At 40.6% G+C, this 23,914-nt stretch overlaps 1 protein-coding gene across 1 annotated transcript in view; it reads right to left on the reverse strand.

Annotated features, from left to right (window-relative positions):
- Window positions 1-23,914, reverse strand: part of DNAH11 (dynein axonemal heavy chain 11) — a 358,576-nt gene that overhangs the window by 18,840 nt on the left and 315,822 nt on the right. Inside the window, 8 exon segments of the mRNA XM_040472462.1 lie at window positions 3,686-3,805; window positions 6,908-7,099; window positions 12,417-12,644; window positions 16,517-16,644; window positions 17,514-17,662; window positions 18,824-19,017; window positions 20,446-20,568; window positions 22,849-23,019. Of these exon segments, the coding sequence (XP_040328396.1) occupies window positions 3,686-3,805; window positions 6,908-7,099; window positions 12,417-12,644; window positions 16,517-16,644; window positions 17,514-17,662; window positions 18,824-19,017; window positions 20,446-20,568; window positions 22,849-23,019 (1,305 nt within the window).

Here is a 23,914-nt window from a genome sequence, read left to right on the forward strand (position 1 = left end):
CTGTCTCACCTGTTTAGCATTGCCAAATATACACCTTACGTGGAAGAATAATTAATAATAATTCCCTAACTCTGGCCAGAGACCCCCTAAGGCACACTGCTGTCAGGGAACCCTCTCCCAGTGCAACCTCACTTACCCAGCAAGAAACTCACTCAGCCTCCTAAAGGGCAATACCACTGAAAACATTCCGAGGGAAACTTTAAATCCCACACCATTAATGGGTTGCTCTCTTGATCATGTATCAGTGCAACCAGAGATACTAATTTCTAAATAAGTTAACCCACATGAGAAGTAGTGAAAAGACTTCCTGCAAATGCACAAGTGTTAGATCAAGTTCCTACTATAAAAAGCAAGAGCAGGAAACGTGCAAGCGAACAGAATAACTGGGGTTTTGCAGCATCTAACACCAAGTCAGTAAGTGCTTTTAACTTCCGTTGTTGAGTTGAGAAGGCAGCACTGTCTGGGGCGGAGGCAAGACAGCAAATGATGCATTTCTTTCTTTAAATTATCTATTTATTTTTAAAGGGTTATTTACATACTTAAGTAATGACACCCAACATGGCACTGGAACTCAAAGAGATCAAGAGTCACGTGCTCCACCCACTGAGCTTGCCAGGTGCCCTCCCTGCAAAAGCAGCATTTCGATCCTGGAAACGTCATTAGATCTGCATGGAAGGGTGGATACGGGAATTTCTAAAGGGTTCACACACACTCCAGTGCCGTTCCTGAGGTTCTATCGTCTCTTATGTATTGTACAACTCTGTGAATGGGAGCTCAGCCTTGTGAAGGTTAATGGACTGCCTAGTTTGGCAACAGTAATTGGCTCCCTATCCTCAGGCCAGAGCCTGAGAGGGAACATCAGCAGGAGCTTCTCACTCTGCCCCTTGACCTCCACCATCATTTGGAGAAACCAACCTCTGTAAAGGTCGCATGCCCAACACTGTTTATCTTTCCCATCTCCATGGAAACCTACTCCCAGACCTCTTCTGAGGAGTGACTTCCAATTGTATTAAATTGAAAGTGTCTTTCTGACCTGTGAAATCCTGCTCATTAGAACTAAGGAAAGACCAGGAGACTCTCCACAAAAAAAAAAAAACAAATAATGGTCATAGGGCGGAAAATTTTTTTTTTTTTTTTTTGCATTGTTCCCAAATTGTTTAACATTAAAAGTAGCCAAAAAAAAAAAAAAAAAATCTGTCCCCAATTTTCTATATTAGACTACATACAATATAACCTATTTTCTTATATGTGATTATATTACTTCTCAAAATAGACTCAAGGAAGGGTATCAAAATTATGTAATGCTTTTAGGAGATGAAGTTCAGAGAAATTATGAACAGGAGGTTGCTCAAACCATTAAAAAATATGGCACTACTTTCTATTATATGTTTACAGTCCTTGGCATATTTTATTTTATTTAAATTCCAGTTAACACACCATGTAATATTAGTTTCAGGTATGCAATATAGTGACTCAACCCTTCCATACATCACCCAGTGCTCATCACAAGTGCGTTTCTTAATCCCCATCACTGATTTTAGTCATCCCCCCACCCACCTCCCTTCTGATAACCATCGGTTTATTCTCTATGGCTAAGAGTCTGTTTCTTGGTTTGCCTCTTTTTTTTTCTGTTTGCTCATTTGTTTTGTTTCTTAAATTCCATATGGAATCATATGGTATTGGTTTTTCTCTGACTTATTTCACTTAGCCTAGTACTCTCTAAATGCCTCCACATTGTTGGCACATGGCAAGATTTCATTCTTTTTTATGGGTAATATTGCACTGTATGTGTGTGTGTGTGTGTGTGTGTGTGTGTGTGTGTGTATACACCACATCTTTATCCATTCATCTGTCAATGAACACTTGAGCTGTTTCCATAATTTGGCTATTGTAGATAATACTGCTATAAACAACAGGATGCATTTATTCCTCTGAATTAGTATTTTTGTATTTTGGGGGTAAGTATCTAGTAGTAAGATTGCTGGATCATAGGGTAGTTCTATTTTTAACTTTTTGAGGAGCCTCCATACTGTTTTCCAGAGTGGCTGTACCAGTTTGCATTCCCACTAACAGTGTAAGAGGGTTCCCCTTTTTCCACATGCTTGACGACACCTCGTTTCTTATGTTATTAACTTAAGTCATTTGACAGTGTGAGGTGATACCTCATTGTCATTTTCATTTGTGTTTCCCTGGTGATCAGTGATGTTGAGCACCTTTTCATTTATCTGTTGGGCATCTGTATGTCTTCTTTGGGAAAGTGTCTGTTCATGTCTTCTGCCCTTTTTGTTTTAATGTTTGTTTACTTACTTTTGAGAGAGAGAGAGAGAGAGAGAGAGAGAGAGAGCGCGCACAAGCCCAGGAGGACACAGAGAGAGAGGGAGACACAGAATCCAAAGCAGGCTCCAGGCTCCGAGCTGTCAACAAAGAGCCTGATGTGGGGCTCGAAATCACAAACTGGGAGATCATGACCTGAGCTGAAGTTGGACGCTTAACTGACTGAGCCACCCAGGCACCCTTCTTCTGACCATTTTTTAATTGGATTATTCATTTTTTGAGTGTTAAGTTGTATAAGTTCTTTATATAATTTGGCTACTAACCCTTTATCAGGTATGTCATTTGCAAATATCTTCTCCCATTCTGTAGGTTGCCTTTTAGTTCTGTTGATTGTTTCCTTCACTGTGCAGAAGCTTTTTATTTTGATGATGTCCCAACAGTTTATTTTTGTTTTTGTTTCCCTTGCCTCAGGAGACCCATCTAGAAAGAAATTCCATGGCCAATGTCAAAGAAGTTACATTGGCACTATGTTAAACACAGTTGGTGTCTTGTTCAAGCAAAAACAAAGATGGCATGGTACAGGGTGCCTTGCATTTCTAAGAAATAAGGCAATGGCCATGAACATGGAGGCCTTGGTGAGAGCATGAAAAAAAAGTGTGGCCACCACGTGCAGTTATTTCAATATGGAAAACAGGGACTGAGCACGTTTTCCAGGAATGCAGCCTGGACGCAAACTGAGTGCCCATTTGATCTGTCCAGATATTGGGTTGGTAAAATGAGAAATAGGAAAAGGAGTGTGGTCTCTTTCAACTTCCAGTACAGTGGGTACTCTACCCTTCCTCACAGACAGAAAAACTGAGTTCTCACATCACATTTTTCCTGAGGATGTACATAGTTAAGAGTTAGTGATCAAAATTTAGAATACTCCATGGCTTCTGTGACGGGGAGAAAACTATAAATTTCACTTATAGTAGAACCCCAAATTGAAATCAGTACACCTATCTTCTGGCTGGAGCTCTTGCCCATGGGAATGGGTTGTCCTGGGGCAAGCCACGCTTCAGTGTCTCCCTATAAAGTAGGCTAACAGTGTCAGTTCTGCATACCGTCCAGGGTTATTCCAAAGATCCGGACAGTCGGTGAATGTGCCCTTCACCTGGGCACAGCACAGCAGACGCGCACAGACATCACCCAGGAGGTCTTGGTGAAACAGATTCTGATTCCATAGCTCTGGGATGGAGCCCAAGACTCTGCACAATTTCTAACACATTTCTAAACTCCTTGATGGTAGGCCAGAATATACTCACAAAAGCCCATGACGCCTCAGTAATATTTAAGTATTTATATAGTGACATTAGTTAAAAAAATCTTACTAGAATTTTCTTCTCTGTAAAATCAATTGAAAGTGCCTTACCAGAGATGGAGTAATGAATTTGTCCAAATACACCCGACACAGTCTGCGATCCCAATCATCTGTGATGTGTCCCCCATACATGATCTCACCAAAGAGATAACGGAGATCTTCCCACGGGACCTGGGAGGGAGATCACACAAGTGTTCATTTCCAGGCCGATGCAACAGTCTCAGAGTGGTCAACTAGCAGCACATGCCTCTCTACAAGCCCCTCTAACACAGTGTTCCCTCAAATCCCCATCAACAGGAACATTTAAAAGAGGTTCAGAAATTGTTTAGGTTTCTCCAAAGAATTTGAGAGAATTCTTTTCATTGTGTTTTAATACATTCAGTGAAAAGTCACTAATACTGAACTTTTTTTTAAAAGGAAGTGTGATTTAAAGCTTATTTATTTTGAGACAGAGAACGCGCTTATGCGTGTCCTCCTGCGAGCGGACGAGGGGCAGAGAGAGAGAGGGAAAGAAAGAATCCCATGTAGGTTCCACACTGTCAGTTCGCAGCCCAGTGTGGGGCTCGAACCCATGAACCATGAGATCATGACCTGAGCCCAAGTCAGATGCTTAACCAACTGAGCCACCCAAGCACCCCAACAATGAACTTTTGATGCAGATTTTAAAGCAATTGCTCCTAGAACACGTCATGTAGGTAAACTTTAAACATTCAATATCTCATCTAAAAATTAAGAAAAGGTATAACTTTGCAGGGCCTTTCAGGTATGACATGTTTTTATGATCTGATTTAGAGCACGTTTTATGATCTCATCTAGGCAAAGAAAGAAAATGCTACACAATCTGAATTTGGGGTGCATTTACACCTCTATTACCTTACAAAAATCCAGGCAGACCAATCCCCTTGCTACAGACTGATGTGAGGGCTGGGTTTATGGCATGACTGGCCTACATGATTGTTCTGAGGGTTGGAACTAATGATTGTACCATGTGGTATTCAAGAAATAACGGTATCTCTTTATTTGGCTTCATGGGATTTGAAGCCTCTCTCTGCCCCCCTTTAGCTTCCTCTGGGTTTGCAAAACATGCCAGTCTGTGATGAAGCCTTTCTAGACAGGAACCTTTATACCCTCAAGGGCAGTAGATTGCCTCCCAACAGTTCAAGTAAAAACTTAATTATAGCCTTCATTTATTGCATGATGTGACAGAACAAGTAAAATTGCTTCAACTATTCCAATGTACTTGCTACAAGTTTATTTGAATTTGAATAAATGGACCTCAAGTATGTCTTTCTTTTAAGCCGGTCTGATGTGAGTGAGCAATGAGAGAGGTGAGTGGACTGTACCATGCTCCCTTCGGGCACCTTCCATCCTGTCCTTCTGAAATGGACGGGAAACGAAGACCTCTCCATTTCATTTCTCTGAGTACGTTGAAGTAATACCCATTAGGCATTCTACCATCTGATATGTATCTCCCTCAAGATTTTAATCAGCCAGGGAACTATTCTTTTTTACATACACATTCCTGAAAAGGGCAATTTGTACCACCTAACTCCGTGTACATAATAACTTAACTCCCAAATCCTGGTAACTTGCTTCACCATGTGTGGTAAATGACTTGGGTCTAGACATCTGAGAGAGCAAAGGGTGTCAAAATCCGAAAGCTGTGTTGATCCAGGAACACCACTGGGGGCAGTGGCAGACAGGACCCACTTGGCTCCCTGGGGTTGCCACCTCTCAGGATGTGAGAGCTGGAGAGAGACAGGAATCCGTTCCTCTCCTTCTCCCCTTCATTTCGAACTCTCCTGTGAACAGGATTCAGCTGAAATGGGATAATACTCTTTGTCTCAGCCTCAGTATGGACTTGTATGAAAGTTTTAAGTGGTCCATTTCACTTTCTAGCCAGAACTATTGTAGTAGCCAACCTTACATGTGACATTTTAAAGAAAACGTGGTAAGATCAACACAGAATATTACTTATTAGGAAAGTCAAAATATGCTCAAATTTTATACATTTAAAAAATGATAGATATGGAATGCTGATCATCACATACCATATTAAAACCATATATTGTGGTTACAACCTGCTCAAAATATGTTGTTTGGGAGAGCAACCCACATGATATACTAAGTGTAGCTATTTTGATAGCAGTCAAATCACCTCTAAAGCTTGATAAAACTGAGTTGATAACAAAAATTGTAACAACGGCTACCAGAAGAACATAAAGCAAACCTTAAGACCCAGAAATATTGGGGCGCCTGGGTGGCGCAGTCGGTTAAGCGTCCGACTTCAGCCAGGTCACGATCTCGCGGTCCGTGAGTTCGAGCCCCGCGTCAGGCTCTGGGCTGATGGCTCAGAGCCTGGAGCCTGTTTCCGATTCTGTGTCTCCCTCTCTCTCTGCCCCTCCCCCGTTCATGCTCTGTCTCTCTCTGTCCCAAAAATAAATAAACGTTGAAAAAAAAAAGACCCAGAAATATGGAGGAGTTCTAGAAACTTATAGAACAGTGTTGTTGTCCAGAGCACAACACCCGGTTGTTTTTGACAAATAGATCTCAATTTGAACAGATTGAACTTAATGGAAAAAGTTTCTTTTGTGAAGACTAAGCCAGAAAATCCTTACAAATGGTTCTTCCGTTTGGAAATCCAATCACTGGGTTTACAAGAGTTTGCACAAATGTTCTTGATGAGGCATTCCCATCCCCACCTGTAAAACACATTTTAGCTATGAAATAAAATCATTCATCTACCTTTAACTTCCAATCAAGGGGAACATTACTGAGAAAGTCACAACAAGGTGGCATCCTTAATACATAATAATGACATATGCAGGAAATGCACCATTATTTATACATGTGACGCGCTGTAAATTGCTTCCATCATAAGAACTAATTGTAGTGATTATTAATGCAGTGTTATGAACTGTCAGAATTGCTGTATGTAATTACATTTGTGCAAATGCTTCATTACCTGCCTAATGAATCTGGCATATATGCACATGTAAACCACTGTTTTTGTTAACATAATGAAGGACATTTTTTTTTTATGCACTAAGCTGCTGATGTAGAACTGGTTTGACCTATCTTATGAAGTTCGAGCATCCACTGCTGGAAAACCTTTGATCTGGTTTCTTTTCACACTTGGCAGAAGATGCATATATAGTGTCAGCTATTTCAATAATAGCTTCAGAAGAGAAATTACGGTCCATTTGATAGTGGCCAAAGACTGACAGATTCAGTACACTCTTTGGAAGAGGTTATCTGACCACTGGCACTTACGTTAGGGTTTGCCTCTAAGTAGTTGTAGAGGACGCCTGCACAGACGGTGAGGTCTCCAGGATTGAAAGGATAGCTGCGGCTCCAGCCCTGGGGGCCAAACCTTAGTCTCCCAGCGACACAAGCGTGGAAGTAGCACAGAGAAAAGAGGATGCTTTTAAACTCCTGCTCCTTGGAGCACGCTTCAAGTGTATCCTGGGAGAGAAGAAAAATCGTTGATTCTCCCTCTGTATGGTTTCCAAGGGCAAGGGTCTGAGTTTTCGATAATCTTGCACAAAACTTGGCAGGAGATCTCGGACAGGGGTAACATGCAGTTTTAAGCATGGCTGCCCATCCTATGAGGGGGTAATAGGAGACTGACCATTTGGCGTTTGCCCGTCTGTTAATTTAAGGCAAATGCTTTCACTTTGCTTCAGTTATTTTACTGAACGCTTCTAAACTCACTAGAAAATGAGACCATTCATTTTGAGCAGTGATAATACTGCTTGATATCATTTTCCCCTGCAAAATTCTCCTTGAAAAATCTAGATGGCCAAAGGACACCATCTTAGTTTCATCAGCGTAGCAGGATACTACTTAACCTCAGCCCTGCATTTCCCGGGGCTTCATAGTAATACAGATTACCTGGGCACATGGCCACCCATCAAAAAACGATTTCCATCCTCTCTTGAAACCAGTTGTGCCATATGACCAAGTTCTTGCCAACAGAATTTGAGCAGAAGTGATGTGTACAATTTTCATGCCATTTACTTAAAAGGAAATCGCTCGCCCTGGTTGTCACTCTTTTCCTTTTTTGTGGGCTAGAAATGATGACGACTAGCCAACCATGGAAGCCATGAGTGAGTTATGGTAGAGGCACCTACCAGCCCGGGTGTGTGCCTGACCTCATGAAAGAGAGCTGCCAACTATATGGGAGAGAGGTTACCTCATTTGGATCACTGTAATTTTGTACTGTACCTGAACTAATATAATCACCCTGACAAATGGTTTCCTTCCAATGAACTTAAAAGTAGAATTCATTGCTGGGTTGAGAGGATGGCATATGGAACATTGGAAAACACACACCCTGTAGGCTAGATCTGTAACTTGTGGTGTTTTGTTTTTGTTTTTGTTTTTTTTTTTAATCACAAAGGGAAAATTAAATCCTGGCATGCTGACATGGTTATGGCTCCCACAGCCATGAAATTAAAAGGTGTACAACAGGCATCCACTCTTTGGCTTAAAGGGAGTAGTACTTTATTCTCACATTTGACGGTTCTGTGAGGCCAACAAGGATTACTTCAATTGATGTTAGGCAGCAGAGGAAGATAAGGCCAGAGATTCATCTTCTTGCTTTGTCCTTTAAAATGGTCAAATTACAGCCAGTCCACATTTGGATCTGACACCTGGGCCATCTACCAAGTATATGTAGCACCTTCAGGGTGGGAGTTCAGAGGTGGTCTCTCAGGCAACTCCTAGTGTAAGTCTAAACCAAGACAAGATTTGTCCTCTTGTTCCAAGACTAGAAGAAGCTTTTTAGTTTCTTTCCGACTATCATCAGAATTCTGGGTTACTACCAGATATAGTTCTAGAACTGGCGAGGCCACCCACAGTGCACACCCAACTAAATCATTAGGACATTCTAAAGTACTGAGCCATTTCTAGGTAATTTATGGGGCTTGAAAATATATGATCATTAAACATAACATTTCCACAATTAAACACGAAATAAAAGACAAACTTGTGAGAGAAAAAAATAGAAACCACAAAATTGGAATTAATCTTGAAGAATATAAACATATATTAGTTTTGTTTAGGTATTTTTAAATGTTTATTTTTGAGACAGAGAGAGAGAGAGAGTGAATGTGAATGGGAGTGGGGGAGGGGCAGAGAATACCAAACAGGCTCTTCACTGACAGCACAGAGCCTAAAGTGGGACTCCAACTCACCAACTACAAGATCATGACCTGAGATGAAGTCGGACACTTAACCGACTGAGCCACCCAGGCGCCCCTCAAAATATACTGGTTTTAAATGTAAAAAACTTCTAGGAGATGAAACAGAAGCATCAAACTTTTACTTAGGAATTATGATCTAACAAGCCTAACCCCTCCCTAAATTACATATAGTCCAGAGGAAATGAAGATCCTATAATAATCAAGTACATTTATTCCATCTATATTTCATATAATTGATTTAGTTTTATCCTCAGCACTAAAGAGTTACAACTTAATGCTCATTATGCTCTGATAATACAAATGCCACTGGAAGAAAATATGAAGCAAGCTTTTCTAACTAGGAAAAAGTATGACTCTACCTAACACTCTACATTTCAGGTCAATCATATTTTTATAAACCAAATGATGAGCAAATTAATATCAGAAAATATGCAAATAGCACTGTGAATACAGAACAGGCATCCACACACACATAACAGGGTTGTATGCACACAGATGCCAATTTTACATGCAAAGCTACCAATTATTTGTTTCTGCTGTAAATCTTACAGAAAAAGAAATCTATACTCTGACTTTAAAAATGTAGTTATTGGGGCGCCTGGGTGGCTCAGTTGGTTAAGTGTCCGACTTCGGCTCAGGTCATGATCTTGTGGTTCACGAGTTCGAGCCCCGCATCGGGCTCTGTGCTGACAGCTCGGAGCCTGGAGCCTGCTTCCGATTCTGTGTCTCCCTCTCTCTGACCCTCCCCCCATTCATGCTCTCTGTCTCAAAAAAAAATAAACGTTAAAAAAATTAAAAAAAAATGTAGTTATTATCTGGGTATGAAAAGAGTCTAAACAGTATTCCCTTAGCACATCTTCAAAAGGCAGGTGCTACTGAGCTGAGATACATAGGGAAGCAGCATCCCACAAGAAATAGTTTTTTACATCTTGGTCACTTAACGATTGCCTTTACAAAGATATTCTGGAATGCTCCGAAAAGGACTAATTTTTTTTTAAAGTTTTATTTATTTATTTTGAGAGAGAGAGCATGTGCAGAGGAGGGGCAGAGAGAGGAGAGGGAGAGGGAGAGGATCCCAAGCAGGCTCTGTGCTGTCAGCATGATCATGACCTGGGCTGAAATCAAGAGCTAGACGCTTGACCAACTGAGCCACCCACGCACCCCAATAAAGGACTAATATTAAACTTTGTTCCTTATGAACACACATATCAAAGTTCAGAGGTAAATTCTGATTTGGGGGTAAGATTAAAAATACACATTTAATTTGATTTGAATATTAAAACATGTAAAAACATAAAAACACCCAAACAAAACAGTTCATTTGTCTGGATCCCTTGGGTGCTTTTTCATCCGAGAAAGACACCCAGACAACATGGGTGACTGGGACTTATTTCCCTAACCTGGATGAGTACCCAAGGTCCATGTCACAGGCTTCAGCTACCTAAGACCATGGCAGCAACACAGAACACCCACGATGATACAAGTAGCCTTGGGAAAGTGGCAAATCTGTGATACAGATCACTAGTTGCCTGTCCTAAAAGGTCTCACTGCCAACTTTGAGCTGGGCACATGGCTGTCCAAGGTAAATGGACTTCTCCCAGCCTCTCTTGAGCTAGGGAACACAATGTGACTCAATATGACCAGTGAGGTGAAAGGAGAAATATTGTGTATTAACTCATAGGAAGCATCCTTAAAAGAAAGCAAACACATATCCATGGTCATCTTCTTTGTTATGGCTTTTACCCTACTGTCAGGAACATCGACGTGGGGACTGCCACCTGGGACTCTGGTAAGCCCGTTCTAGAAACAGTGCACTGTAAAACAACTAGACTGATAACTTTGTGTGACACACTTAACTCTGAATGACCTACCTCCAGAATCCTCATGTGACAGAAATACTTTAACCTTTTTTAAACCACTGTTGTTTTGTACTTCTTTCATAGGTAGCCAACCATAATTCTAACTGATTAAAGGGCACTGGGAACCTATTCACAGATGACCAGGGAGTACAGGTGAATACCCTTGAATTGCATCATGTGAGTAAAACCACATTTTGTTTTCTAACATGACAGGTCAGCATTCATAAAAGACTATTCTAAAATTTTTAGATTTTCTTTAGAGTTTTTGTTGGTTTGGTTTTGGCTATAGCAGGTTTGATAGGAAGTTCATTAAATGAGTAACTTTGATTATCTTTGTTTTTGCCACTTATGATCAAATTTAGTCTTAATATTTCGGAGGGTCCTTTCTACTAGATAAATATTTCCTCTTGAAGTATGTAAGAGTCTTTCCAGTAAATGTAAACTTCAGTTAATCTAAGTGGCCTTCCAAGTAATAGTCAAAAGAACCAATACTTTAATGAATAAATGAGAACAGAAGAAAGGATTATCCTATGATTATATGCAACAAATTTTTAAATGTGTATGTCCCTGGGAAGAGTATCCCTAGTTGTATTAGATTGTCAGAGAGGTCCTTACTAAAACAAAAAAACAAAAAAACAAAAAAAGGTGGGCTGAAGCTTATTTGTTCATAAAATGCTCACTTTTCACAAATACAACTGTTCTAGGGGGCTGGATAAATACTATATAAATATATCCAAAAAATCCTCTTTTGTACTAGCTTTGTCAAAGAGCTTGAGAATGTCCTAAGTGTTCAGAAACTATAAATTGATAGATAAAAAAAAAAAATACATGCCTGCCAGAGTCCACCAAAAAATATACTGAATATATATAATAGTTTCAACAAGATTTTTTAAGTACCTTCTGTTTACACAGTCTACTGTGTTTACATAGGCTATACATTAATTATTTAATTAGGTAATTAACTGTATTCTTCAAAAGTATAATCTAAGATGAAAAAGTGAAGCATACTTCATACAGAATCATAATATTTCTAACAGGAAGCTTAATATTTACCACCAAATCTTACGTATTTTCTCTTTGGAATTCATTCTACTTCTCCGAATAAGAATACTGTTTCCCAAGGGTGGGAAATCAGAGGGAATGGGAACTCAGAGACACAACCACAAAGGAAACTTGCTTAAAAGACTTGAGTAGATGCGATAATTTGGACAAGGAGAATAATGATGATCAAAGTATATTTATTAATTTATTTTAGGTGGAAATAAAGATATAAGTAAGAAGGCAACATGGATATAATCTGAAAAGATGGTTTAAGTTTACTCACATCAAAACCAGATCTAAAGCATTAAATATTATACTGAGATTCTTCCTAAGGAATTACTGTTGTCACTCTCAAGAACATTAACAGGAGTAACGATGGCTCTTCCTCTTCCTGTGCTAGGAGATACCAGCCTACCATGTTTGTCTTCAAAAAGTAGGTTCCTCAGAAAGGGATGTAATTTACTCTCCTTAAACATGTGGCTTGTAGTTTTAGGGCAAAACACAGATTTTTTTTTAGTCACTGGAATAGGCAGTGACAGGTGATCCTTTCAAGAGATTAAAACACACTCTGAGATTTCACTTCGTCTCTCTGCACAAGACACCTGAGTAGATAACGGCCCCATGGTTTTGTGAGAAGACCCTGACCACTGTCAGACCAGGCTTCTGCTTTCTTACCTGATCAAAGTTGTAGAGGGCGGCATGCAAATTGGCCAGCATCCCTGTGGGGGGTTCATTGGTAATTTTAATGGAATTTTCCAGGAGTCCTTGAGGGATGATGTGTTCACTTGGTGTAGGTGCAGATTTGGCACTCACGAAAACTCTGTAATCTCTGTGGCTTCCTTGGCTGAATCGTTCAAGGAGTTTCTCCAGGGTTCCTAGCCACTTGGCTACCAAATGGACATTCTGAAAAACAGTATGGCTCATAACTCCTGTGAAACTAAAGGATATTACTTAAATTATGGGATCACAACATATTCCTATATATAAATGTATATATATTTCCTATATATAAATTTAATGTATTAAATTAAAGGATTTAATTTTTCCTTTATTATCATGTTAGGGAACAAAAGCAAACACCAAAATACACCTGTACATGGAACACATTTAGGGTTCCAAATCACCATAGGTTATTTTTGTTAACCCAAATCTCCTTCCAACAACACTTACCCACATCCAACACCCACCAATCACCTTTGAGATGGAGTTCCTGATAATTTTCATTGTTACAGTTTAAACTCAATTATTGAGACCTATCTGGTTAGTTGAGTAAAGTATAAAAGCTAGCAATGTACCTGATCACCCACTTCAATGTTTCTGATGCAAACCTCCTCTATTCAACTCCTACTCATTAGTACATGAACTCAAAGGATGTGAGGGGTGAAAGGCTAGCTGAAAAAGAAATCACTCCTTGTTAAGATGCTCTGCGGATTCCTAGCATGATTTTTCTTAAACCCTAGAGCTGTCAAAAATCATGAAACAGATGTCACCACTATCACTTCCTGATTTTCCGCTTTGTGATTCACAATCCTCCAATACTAAATACCCACAGAGTACATGGTAGTTGATGCTGTGAGGGAAGTATAAAGGTCATACCCTCACACGCTCCCTGGTTCTGGAGAAGTCCTTAAATAGTGATTGAAACATCACCCCCAGGAATATGTAATTATTTCCAACAAACAAAAACATTTAAGATTACAACAGCTACAAAAAAAAAATCCCACAAAAAAATAAGAAAGGCAAATAGGTAATGGAATAGTCAAATAGGTATCTTTCTTTGAAAACAGTTCTGTTGTAAAAAGACGTATGCCAATTCAGTTGTTCACATTATTAGGCTATTTTCCTTTGGCAAATGTTGAAATCCTAACCATCAGTACCTCAGAATATGTCTGTATTTGGAATAGGTCTTTAAAGAGGTAATTAGGACTAGATGCAACAATTAATCCGATATGGCTTGTGTCCTTATGAGAAGGGGTGATGAGGACACACACAAAGGGAAGACCACATGGAGACACAGGGACGAGACAACCATCTACACACCGAGGAGAGAGGCCTCAGAAGAAACCAACCCTACTGACCACTTGGTCTCAGACTTCTGGCCTGCAGAACTGTAAGAAATCACATTTCTGTTGATGAAGCCACCTGCTCCGTGATACTGTGGTCTGGCAACCTTCGCAAGCTTATCAGTAAGTCAGGGTTCTGAGACTCCTGGCTTCCACGCTTGCTACTAGATTTCGGCAAGAGTACTTCTCACACCTGACTGTGCCACTCACACAAGCAAGCAGAAACAAAAGAACAATAAAACCTGTTTTGCAAGCTCAAATATGACCTAATTCTCTATCTTATGGACTACAACAATATCTTACTTGAGAAGTTTACTTGAAACAAATATAAAAATATTCTAGGCAGCGACTCTGGTCAGGGAAGAAAACCATCAGCAGGTGAGCCACCTCTCAACACAGGCACACTCTGGAGTCCAGCCTGGGAGTCATTCGTGGGGATCTTGGCTTTGTGATTGGCTGGATTCTTGTGCTTGCTTGTCCCAGGGCACCAATGCCTGTGCAACATTTTTAGCCAATCCATGTACCTTGGAAACCGTCTACTTTGCCCATGAAAATAGATTTTTAAAATCCATTATGTCAATTTACAAACCGTATGGTGTACATCTGAGATATAGATAGCTACCACCCTGATACCTATGTAATAGTTTTCTCTGGAGTATGGGCTTCTGATACAATGCTAGCTAAACATCCCTCAAAGGGCTCTATCTCATCACAGTAACTGACTAGTGTAGAGTTTGGTTAAGACTTTATTAACATGTGCATACAAATCATGTGCCTATGCTGATACAATTTAACGTACATTACAAACAATAGAATGAGTTCTCATCATGCTGGTCGCCTCTTTATTCAAAGTCCTACTTCTCTTTTAAATGGCAAAGAGATACTAGAAACCTCCAGAAATTAGAATGGCCAAAGCCTGGGGCAATCCCTCCTCTCCAATTATTCTATGTCCAGAGAGGAACAGCTAAGAAGTTACATTCTTAATTACTGGTTACCACTAAGAACAAAAATCAAACATCTAGGACAGATAACCAAAAGCAGATCCTTCACGAGACGAGGTCTTCTGAGATTTTTTTTTTTTTTTTTTTTATGGTAAAACTTACAACTTGAATTTTGGGGGCAAATGGCAACTTGGCATAGAGAGAAAAATAACAGAAACATTTTACTTTGAATACTACGTTCTCCTGAGGATGACCATACCCCTCCTAGTTTCTTCCTCGGCTGAGATGCTGGACACATGAGAATTCTCAAAGAACTTACTTTGGCAGGAAGATCTCAGCATCTACCCAACTGTCAGAGCAACAACTTCCATCTCTGAAAAAATAAACCCTCCACCGTTACCTGGCTGACTTTGTGAGCCTCAGAGGGTAACCCCTACCCCAAGTCACCTTACTGAAGTATCACCTAAGCAGTGGGTGTTACTCTCCCGGAGGGTTATGTTCTGCTTGGAGCCTGGGCAGCTTCTTCATGCATCCAATTTTATTTCAGTAGAAGCTCAAAATGCATCAACCCTGGATCCTGGAGGCACTGAGGGAGGCCAGTGTCCTATCTCTGTGCCAGGGTGGCCACACAAGCTAGCAGAGAAAAAAATGGTGCTTGCCACCAAACAGACCTGAACTTGAATACCAGCCCTGCCGCTTTGCAGCTGCGTGGCCTTGAGGCTCTCCAGACCTCTCCGAAGCTCACGTTTTTGTTCTTCATAATGGGAGGACAGCACTGATCCTGGCAGCTTTGCTATAACGATTAGAGATCATGTATCCTTGCAAAGGATCTGGTGTGAATGAGAAACTTTAGGTTCACTGGGCTGCCAATTAAATGGCTACTTCCAGACTGGATGAGACAGCCGGCATGCCTTGCTGGAGAAGGAGTCAGGATGGCTCCCATGTGCCCCCTAAAGCTTGCCTGAGCTCCACTCGTTCCTGGGTTCTTGCTAGAATCCCCAGCCAAGGGAATCACCTGGGAGGACAGTGGGTTAGAGTCAAAGACCCATGTAATGCTAGCACTAGAAGGGATAAAGGGGTTATCGACTCTAATCCCCTTAACTTACAAACAAAGGAAATGTAACACAATTTAGGGGCAGAGTCAGAGTTGCATGAGGTAATAAATGCAAAAATGCTCTGTCAACTTCGTTTTTTTTTTAAATGTTTATTTTTGAGAGAGAGCACGTGGGGGAGGGGCAGAGAGAGAGAGAGGGAGAAAGATAATCTGAAGCAGGCTCCATGAGGTTACCACAGAGCCTGACGTGGGGCTTGAACCCACAAACCGTGAGATCATGACCTGAGCTGAAATCGAGAGTTGGACACTTAACCAACTGAACCACTCAGACGTCCCCAAAATGCTCTGTTAACTTTAAAAGCAACTTGCAAATGTGAGGTTTTAGGACACGGGCCTTGGCAATCTATACAAGCCTGTTCATCCTGAAGCACTACTGGAGTATTCCAGATATCTGTAAGTCAAGAGGATAAGAGGATTCCCTGTAATATTTTTAATTTTAAAGCACAATGACTAGGAAATCCCTCAAAATATGATAGGTATCCTTGTAAGCAGAGTCTCTTATCACCTGTGGAGGTGTCATGGACACTGAGAGAACCCCAAGACTCGGCAAATCACCAGATGTCATGAGGAAGGCTCATTCCTGTGGGTCAGGACAACTCTGCGCTGTCCCTCCCCCGTGTTCAGTCCCAGCATTGTCCGAGAAGAGGGAATACTCACTTGGAGTAGGACCCAGTGTCCTCCTTTGGAAGCTTTCTCCAGTGCCTTTTCTGCCACCGTCTCCTGGCCTTGTCCTAAAGACACGTTGTGGAATTTTCCCGAGTCTATCGTAAACCCCAGTCTTTTGCCTGTGAGAGGGTACAACACGGTGAGGGGAAGAGTGAATCAAGGACAGATGAGAAGGGTGTGGAATTCTGAGGCCCAGGGTCTGTCTGTGGTGACTGCTGCCACCTTCTAGGTCACTCTCCTAAAGAAGCCAAACTAAACTTCGGTTGTTTCAACAAGCAGCATTTTGAGCTCTCAACAGCTGCCTCCTTATGAGCATTAGCTAAGCCTGTGGAAATAAGTTCCTCTGGTTTTATGGTAATGAAGCTTTTGACATTTTGATAGATGGCAAGTATTGTTACTGAGCTTTATTAACTCTTGCAGGAGTAGAAAAGCATTTCCCTCATAAAAAGGAGCAACATGTGGTAGATATCACATCATTTTTTGAACAAATTGGCTCATTGGGTAAATGCAGGAGACTCTCACCTTGTGGCCATGCTTGAATCGAGCACAGTCAGGTCACAGCTCTATTAACCTGGTGCTCTCGGTGCGGGCTGTGGGGAATAGTAATCCAGAGCACAAAGCGACAGTGCCTTGCACAATCGAATAGGCTTGCTCTAATGACCACTATTTAGTCACAGGGGGCACAAGATTACACGAGCATGGAGAAAATTGCCCTCTGGCCCTTATATAGTCAAAAGGTGGAAAACAGTACAAAGGAAACTTGCATTATGCCAACCAGAGGAATGTTCCATTTGAGCATTTCTTCAGACTACAGTGTTATTAGCCTTACATTTTCCATGTACTCAATCTCCAACAAATGAAAAAGGAAAGAAAGAGAGAGAGAGAGAGAGAGAGAGAGGAAGAAACTAAGGTAACTGTGAATGGAGAGAAGGTCAGGCAGGCCATGGGCAAGGGGGAGGGTGGGAAGGCAAGCCTCCTGGCCCCTCACCAAGGATCTCTAGGTCTTTAAGGGCGTCCACCCCTGGAGACAGAATGAAGAAAACTGGAGTGGCTGGGCTGCTTTCTTCAAATGCTTTAACTAAGTCCAATCTGGTCCTCCCCACATATTTTGTACCCAGTTTTTCCTCCACGAAATTCCTATGAAAAAGAATAATGCAAAAGACACAATCAATGCTCATGACCCTGAAAAGGGCTACAACTTGGATCAGCTTAAATCATAGGCACAGGAAGGACGCTAACCATGTTCATTACATGGGATGTTTTTACACAACGATATAAATCCAGCTAGATTTCTAATGCATTAGTGTCAGTGAAATCCCTCCCTGCTTTAGAAGCTCTGAAAATCAGAAGCCTACGTTCCATTTTGGGGGCTACAGAGACCCCCCTCTGAGTACCACCAGCTGCCTGCCTGTGGCTTTGTATCCCCCAAATCTCCTGCCAGATCCCCCATTACTTATTAACAGTTCATTAGATTTGCCACAGTGCAATTTTCCGGCCTGCTGGGCTTCTCATGAATATACAAATGCTTTTTGGGGTGTTTCTAACACAGGGAAGCTCAATTAAGCAGGGATTATTTTCCAGCAGCATCAGATTTAGCAGAAAGTAAGTACTACTACTAAGCAGAATTAACTTGTAAAGTAGGGTATGCAGAAGCTTCTGCAAAGGGGAAATTAGCTGAACAAAGTGGAGGAGAAAAACCTGAGGTGCAGGAATGCCGTTGTTAGGAAGGAAGGTGAGAACTCTGGTAAATTCAGAGGCGAACGTGACTTGCGCGAATTAAGCAGCACATTACCAGTTAGAAGTCGAGAGGGCAAAGAGAGAGGACACACGGACGAATATGTAGACAGGGTTCCTGCTTTAAATTGCACCGGTAGTAAAGTTATAAGACTATTAGCGTCTCCATGAAAGAAATCCTTTTTGTTTGATGGGCAAAATCTTCAGAGCCCAAACGCCACTACTAAATAAAGACAGTGGAAGTCGCACTGGAATAATGCATGCCCCCGGCCTCTGAACTCTGATGCCACCCATCTCTCTTGCTAGAATATTTCCAGTGGTTCCCTGTCTCCCCTCCTAATGTCACAAGTCAGGTTTTCAGGCAAGATGGGCTCAGTCTGACTAGAGACTAGCCTAGTTTAGTGTTCAGTGAGTTTCAACAATAGTAGTGATTACAATGTCACATTTTCAGCAGAATCATTTCTCATCAATATGGACCATAAATGCCTCCACCAGATACTCCAGCCCCTAAGACCAGGTATCCTCGAAGTTAACTTGAATTTCCAAAAATGCTAACTGCCCCACCTGAGAGCATATGTCATTCTGTCAGGGCGCACCGCTCTCAAAATAATCAGCTTCTGTATCGAACTTTTCTTCTTCCATTCTTGCGGTAGCTTCTCTTTTTCTGGACACTCGGATTCCGCCCACTTCCTCCACTGTTTGGCAGATCCTTCCACATCTCGGTCTATGCCTCGAAATTCTTCCATCAGGGCTACTGCCTGTCATACAACAGGGGAACAGATGGGAATGGTGTAAATAGCTTACAGTTTGAGATAAAGACTAGCGGATGTGTTGGATCCTGTGTGAACAGGCTGTGCCGGATAGTCATCATTTCCTCACCAGATTCACTCTGCACCCTTTTCTGCTCTGCTAAGAGGGTGACCACTAAGGATTATTTGAACTAAATTCTCTGGTTCTCTGGTCTGGTTGGGTTTGGCCAAGAGGAGGCACTAGCAAGATACTAGAGGGCTGGAGCAGAGAGAAGCAGGGGTATTTCTTCCTCAGCTCTTTCCCTGTGGTGACAAAGTTTGGCAGTGGCTGTGTTCCTCTACCGAATGCCACAGCTCCTAGGGGTTGGCTCTCTCCCATAACTTCATTTCACAACAGTTTCAGTAACAGCTCCTTTTCTTCCTTTTTCCATCCCCATTCCTGGTTTGATTCCCTTCGTCTTCTTCCCATACCATGATAATATATTCTTTGTAAAACTTTTTTCTTTCATCATCCCTTTGAATGAGGTCCTAACTGATCATCAATTGGACTTGAATTCATAATTCTAAATAATTTAAAAACTCCATTAAAAATAAACCTAACTATACTATAAAAATAAGGGATGGTGGTTATTTCCAATGGACAGGAATGTTTCCTTCTCAGAAAAAGGGTGTGGCAAAGGTTAGCAAATGATGAGCATCTTTAAGGAATCCCTGAGTCTAGGAGAATATTTTGTTTTAAACAAAATAAACTCTTAAACAACAGGATCTTCTGACAGAAAAATAAGGTAAGGATTGATTGATGACTGAGGGTGATGAATAACCATTGCTTTTTTCTCGACAACATTCTGTTCAGCTCAAACAGTTTACAGTGAGAATAAATCACTGTGTTGTTGTGTAATTGACAAAACTATGTGGAAAAAGTGGACAAATATAAAGAAGAAAAGAGCGCCTGGGTGGCACAGTTGGTTGAGCATCTGACTTTGGCTCAGGTCATGATCTGTAAGTTCTAGGCCTGCATCGGGCTCCCTGGTATGTGAAGCCTGCTTCAGATCCTCTGTCCTCCTATCTCCCTGCCCTCCCTCACTGTCTCCCTCTAAAATAAACAAACTTAAAAAAAAAAAAAGAAAGAAGGAGACTGGTTTTAGGTAAATTGACAAAAATGTTCCCTTCTGTTCCTTGACTTTTACCGAAGTTCCTGCAGACTATACATATTTATGAGTTTTCCCACTCACAAATAGGGCAAAAGTTCCTTTACTTCCAAGTAAGAAATTAATCACTTTATAATTTAGTAATACAAAGATGGATTAAAGAAGATCACATTACATATCTCTACAAATGAAATAGTATATATCGCTTGTATTTCTTCTAAAACATTTCTACATTTATGAAAACTGAGACATAAGATTTAGAAAGTGACAAAACGTCTTCCTAACATACCTTTAGAGCACTCCAAGACTGAGTGGTTAGGAAGTCAAGAGGACTCGAGTAAGTGTGTTCAACTTTGAATCGAAGCAGGAAATCCAATTCAAAAGGGTCTATCTCTCTCTTTCTCAACAAAATCTTTAGGGTACACAAAATTGAAAAAGGTCACTTAGTTTATATCAAAATCACAGCACAGGAGGTAGTCACCATTTAACAGATAGGACTGAATACACAGAACCAAGTCTGCTGAGATTTCCATAGGTCTGTATCTGTTCTAAAGCTGAATTAAGAAGTCTTAGATTAAGTCCATGATCTCAAAACCTTGACTGAAAATCTAATAGCAAATAATTATGAAGACTGGTTTATTCCAATTTTAACACGTGTATTAGCAAAATATATGAAATATTTGTTCCTATTTATGTTTTTGCTGTGAACTCAAACTTGTCTTAGAACTTGTTATACAGAGGCACCTGGGTGGCTCATTCAGTTAAGGGTCTGACTCTTCATTTCGGCTCAGGTCATGATCTTAGAGTTTCATCAGTTTGAGCCCCACGTTGGGGTCTGTGCTGACAGCGTGGACCCTGCTAGGGATTGATTCTCTCTCTCTCTCTCTCTCTCTCTCTCTCTCTTTCTGCCCCTCCCCTGCTCACGTGCTGTCTCTGTCTCTCTCAATATAAATAAATAAACTTCAAAAGATTTTTTTTAAAGAGACTTCTTTAAAACAAACAACAAAAAAAGGTCTGGTTAAACAAATTGAAAAAGCCTGAGGTGATGATGGACCAAATTACTAAATAGAAGGTAGAACTAATATTATTAGTCTTGGTATAGAAATAACATCTAATAAACTTAATAAGTTTGACATATGAGATGACATATTTTTCTTATATGTGAGATTGAGAAAAATTGGAAATTACTGTTTTATAGATACAACTAAACAAGCACAGTATAAACAGAAATAAACTTTAGACACCTACATTAGGAACTTGATAAGAAGTCCATAGAAAGAACATTTCTGAGGGGGACAGGAGGCTGAAATATTCCCAAATTTCAACCTAAATATTTTAACACCATATAAAGTTAAACTGGTAAAATTTTGAGTTTTATGCTATTTTAAAACTCTAGATATTTTCAAAATGCATTATGGGTGGTAACACATTAAAAGACTATTTGATTAATTGATTTGTTCTTAATTCAATTTATTTTAATAAATAATTGCCATATATATGAAGCTTTGATTTACAGAAACTGTCAGGATTTGAGATAAGCTGTAATTTATCTATGGCTTCCTAGGAGAAAGTTTTAAATAGATGTGCGTATGTGTGTATGTATGTCTCATGTATTCTCATTCTTGGCCTTTTATTGCTAATGAGTAATATGTATACAAACAACAATTTAATTTTGTAATATCTCGCTCCTGTTTATCACATACATTATGGAACACCTACACCTATATATTCATTTATAACCCAAAGGAATCGACAATGACCAAAAATACTGAAAGTAACAGTTTATCATTATTAACAGCAGGTATTTACAAAATGCCTTCTTTGGACAAAGCACTTTGGAGGACACAATGCAGACCAGGCAATGACCTTCCATCAAGAACTGGGTTGACAGAAAAAGGTATAGAGCAAACAAACTAATAATAGGACAACATGCTTATTTCATCTAGGCATGTAGTCCTCGATGTTTTCTTCTTATTGTGGGCACCTTTATTTAAAAAAGTCTTTTGCTGGAGTCTGTATTGAAAAATAGATAAATAAAAGGATAGCAGTTCTCACTGAAGGTGGCAGTGTGAAACCTGCAGCTCATTTACCCATTCACTGGTCTATAAAGGGACGGAGAAAATCCTAGGACCATCCAAATGTGGACTCATAATTTTTATCTTAAAGAATCTCCAGGCATCTGGGTGGCTCAGTCAGTTAAGCATCCAACTCTTGATTACAGCGCAGGTCGTGTTCTCACAGTCCTGAGATTAAGTCCCGATTTGGGCTCTGCACTGGGTATGGAGTCTGCTTAAGATTCCCTCTCCCTCTCCCTCTGCCCCTCCCCGATGTGTGCTATCTATCTAAAAACAAACAAACAAACAAACAAACAAAAACAAGCCAGAAAGAATCTCCCTGGTAACATCCAGGAGGCTCTGCACAAGACCTAAGAAGTGAGGAGAAGTTGTTCTGTTTTTCAGGGTGATCGCTGATGTGGTGGCTTACAGCACATACCTACCCAAACCAACACCCTGGGACCGACTGAAAGGTTGTCACAAGTCCAAGCTTACCCTGGGAAACTCAAACTCACCTCGTGCCACCAAGGGCTTCCAAAAAAGGTGTCATGCCTCCCTTCAATGCAAGTAAAGCACATAATAAACAGAGGTGTAGGACTTCAGTTCTGAGGATGCTTTCAAATGACTGATTTCCTTACCTGAAAAGCCATCTGGGACAGGAAGGTGAGCTTGTCCTTCTCAAACAGTGCCTGGCTGGTGTAGAGGAAGATGGCATAGGTGATGCTCTCCATCAGGACTGAGACGCGGCCCTGCACGTCCTCCACCTTGTCAGCCTGCTCAATTGCTCTGTGGAACAGCTTGTTGAAAGCCTGGGGAATTTAAAGTGACTGGTAAAGGATGGAAACTAGTGCCTGATGTCTAGCTAGCCCCCGACACGCAGCCAAAATGGGGGATCGCTTTCTGTTTAACTTTATACGAAAGTGCCAAACTGTTTTCCAAAATGGTTTTTACCACTTTGCATCCTCATTGGCAACGCAAAAGAGTCGCAGTACTGTACCTGAGCTAACACTTATTACTGTCGGTCTTGTAAAATCGCAGCCATTCTATTTGGTACATAGTAATACTTCTTTCTGCTTTTATGCTGCATTTTTCTGATGAATACTGAGCACTTAAAAATGGGCTTATGGGCAATACTCATGACTCAGTACAGGACATCTCTGTTCAAATCTTTCATTGTTTAGTTGAGTTGTCCAACTTCTTTATATATTCTGAGATAAGTTTTTTGCTAGATATAAGCATTGGAAAGAGGTTTTAATAGTAATTCACCTTTTTATTTTCTTAATGTCTTTTGAAGACCGTAAATTTTTAATTTGATAAGTTTCAATTTATTAGTTTTTTCCTTTCTATTGTATCCTAATAAATCTTTGCCTAACCCAAAGCCCAAAGATTTTCTCCCATTTTTTTTCCCTAGAAATCTTATAGCTTTGCTTATTCATTTTGAGCTAATTTTGTAAGAAATGTGATGTAATTTTTTTAAATTTATATATGAAATTTATTGTCAAATTGGTTTCCATACAACACCCAGTGCTCATCCCAAAAGGTGCCCTCCTCAATACCCATCACCCACCCTCTCCTCCCTCCCACCCCCCATCAACCCTCAGTTTGCTCTCAGTTCTCAACAGTCTCTTATGCTTTGGCTCTCTCCCACTCTAACCTCTTTTTTTTTTTTTTTCCTTCCCCTCCCCCATGGGTTCCTGTTAAGTT

This window comes from Herpailurus yagouaroundi, unplaced genomic scaffold (genome assembly GCF_014898765.1).
Source record: "Herpailurus yagouaroundi ecotype Mexico unplaced genomic scaffold, PumYag 100, whole genome shotgun sequence".
NCBI lineage: Eukaryota > Metazoa > Chordata > Mammalia > Carnivora > Felidae > Herpailurus > Herpailurus yagouaroundi.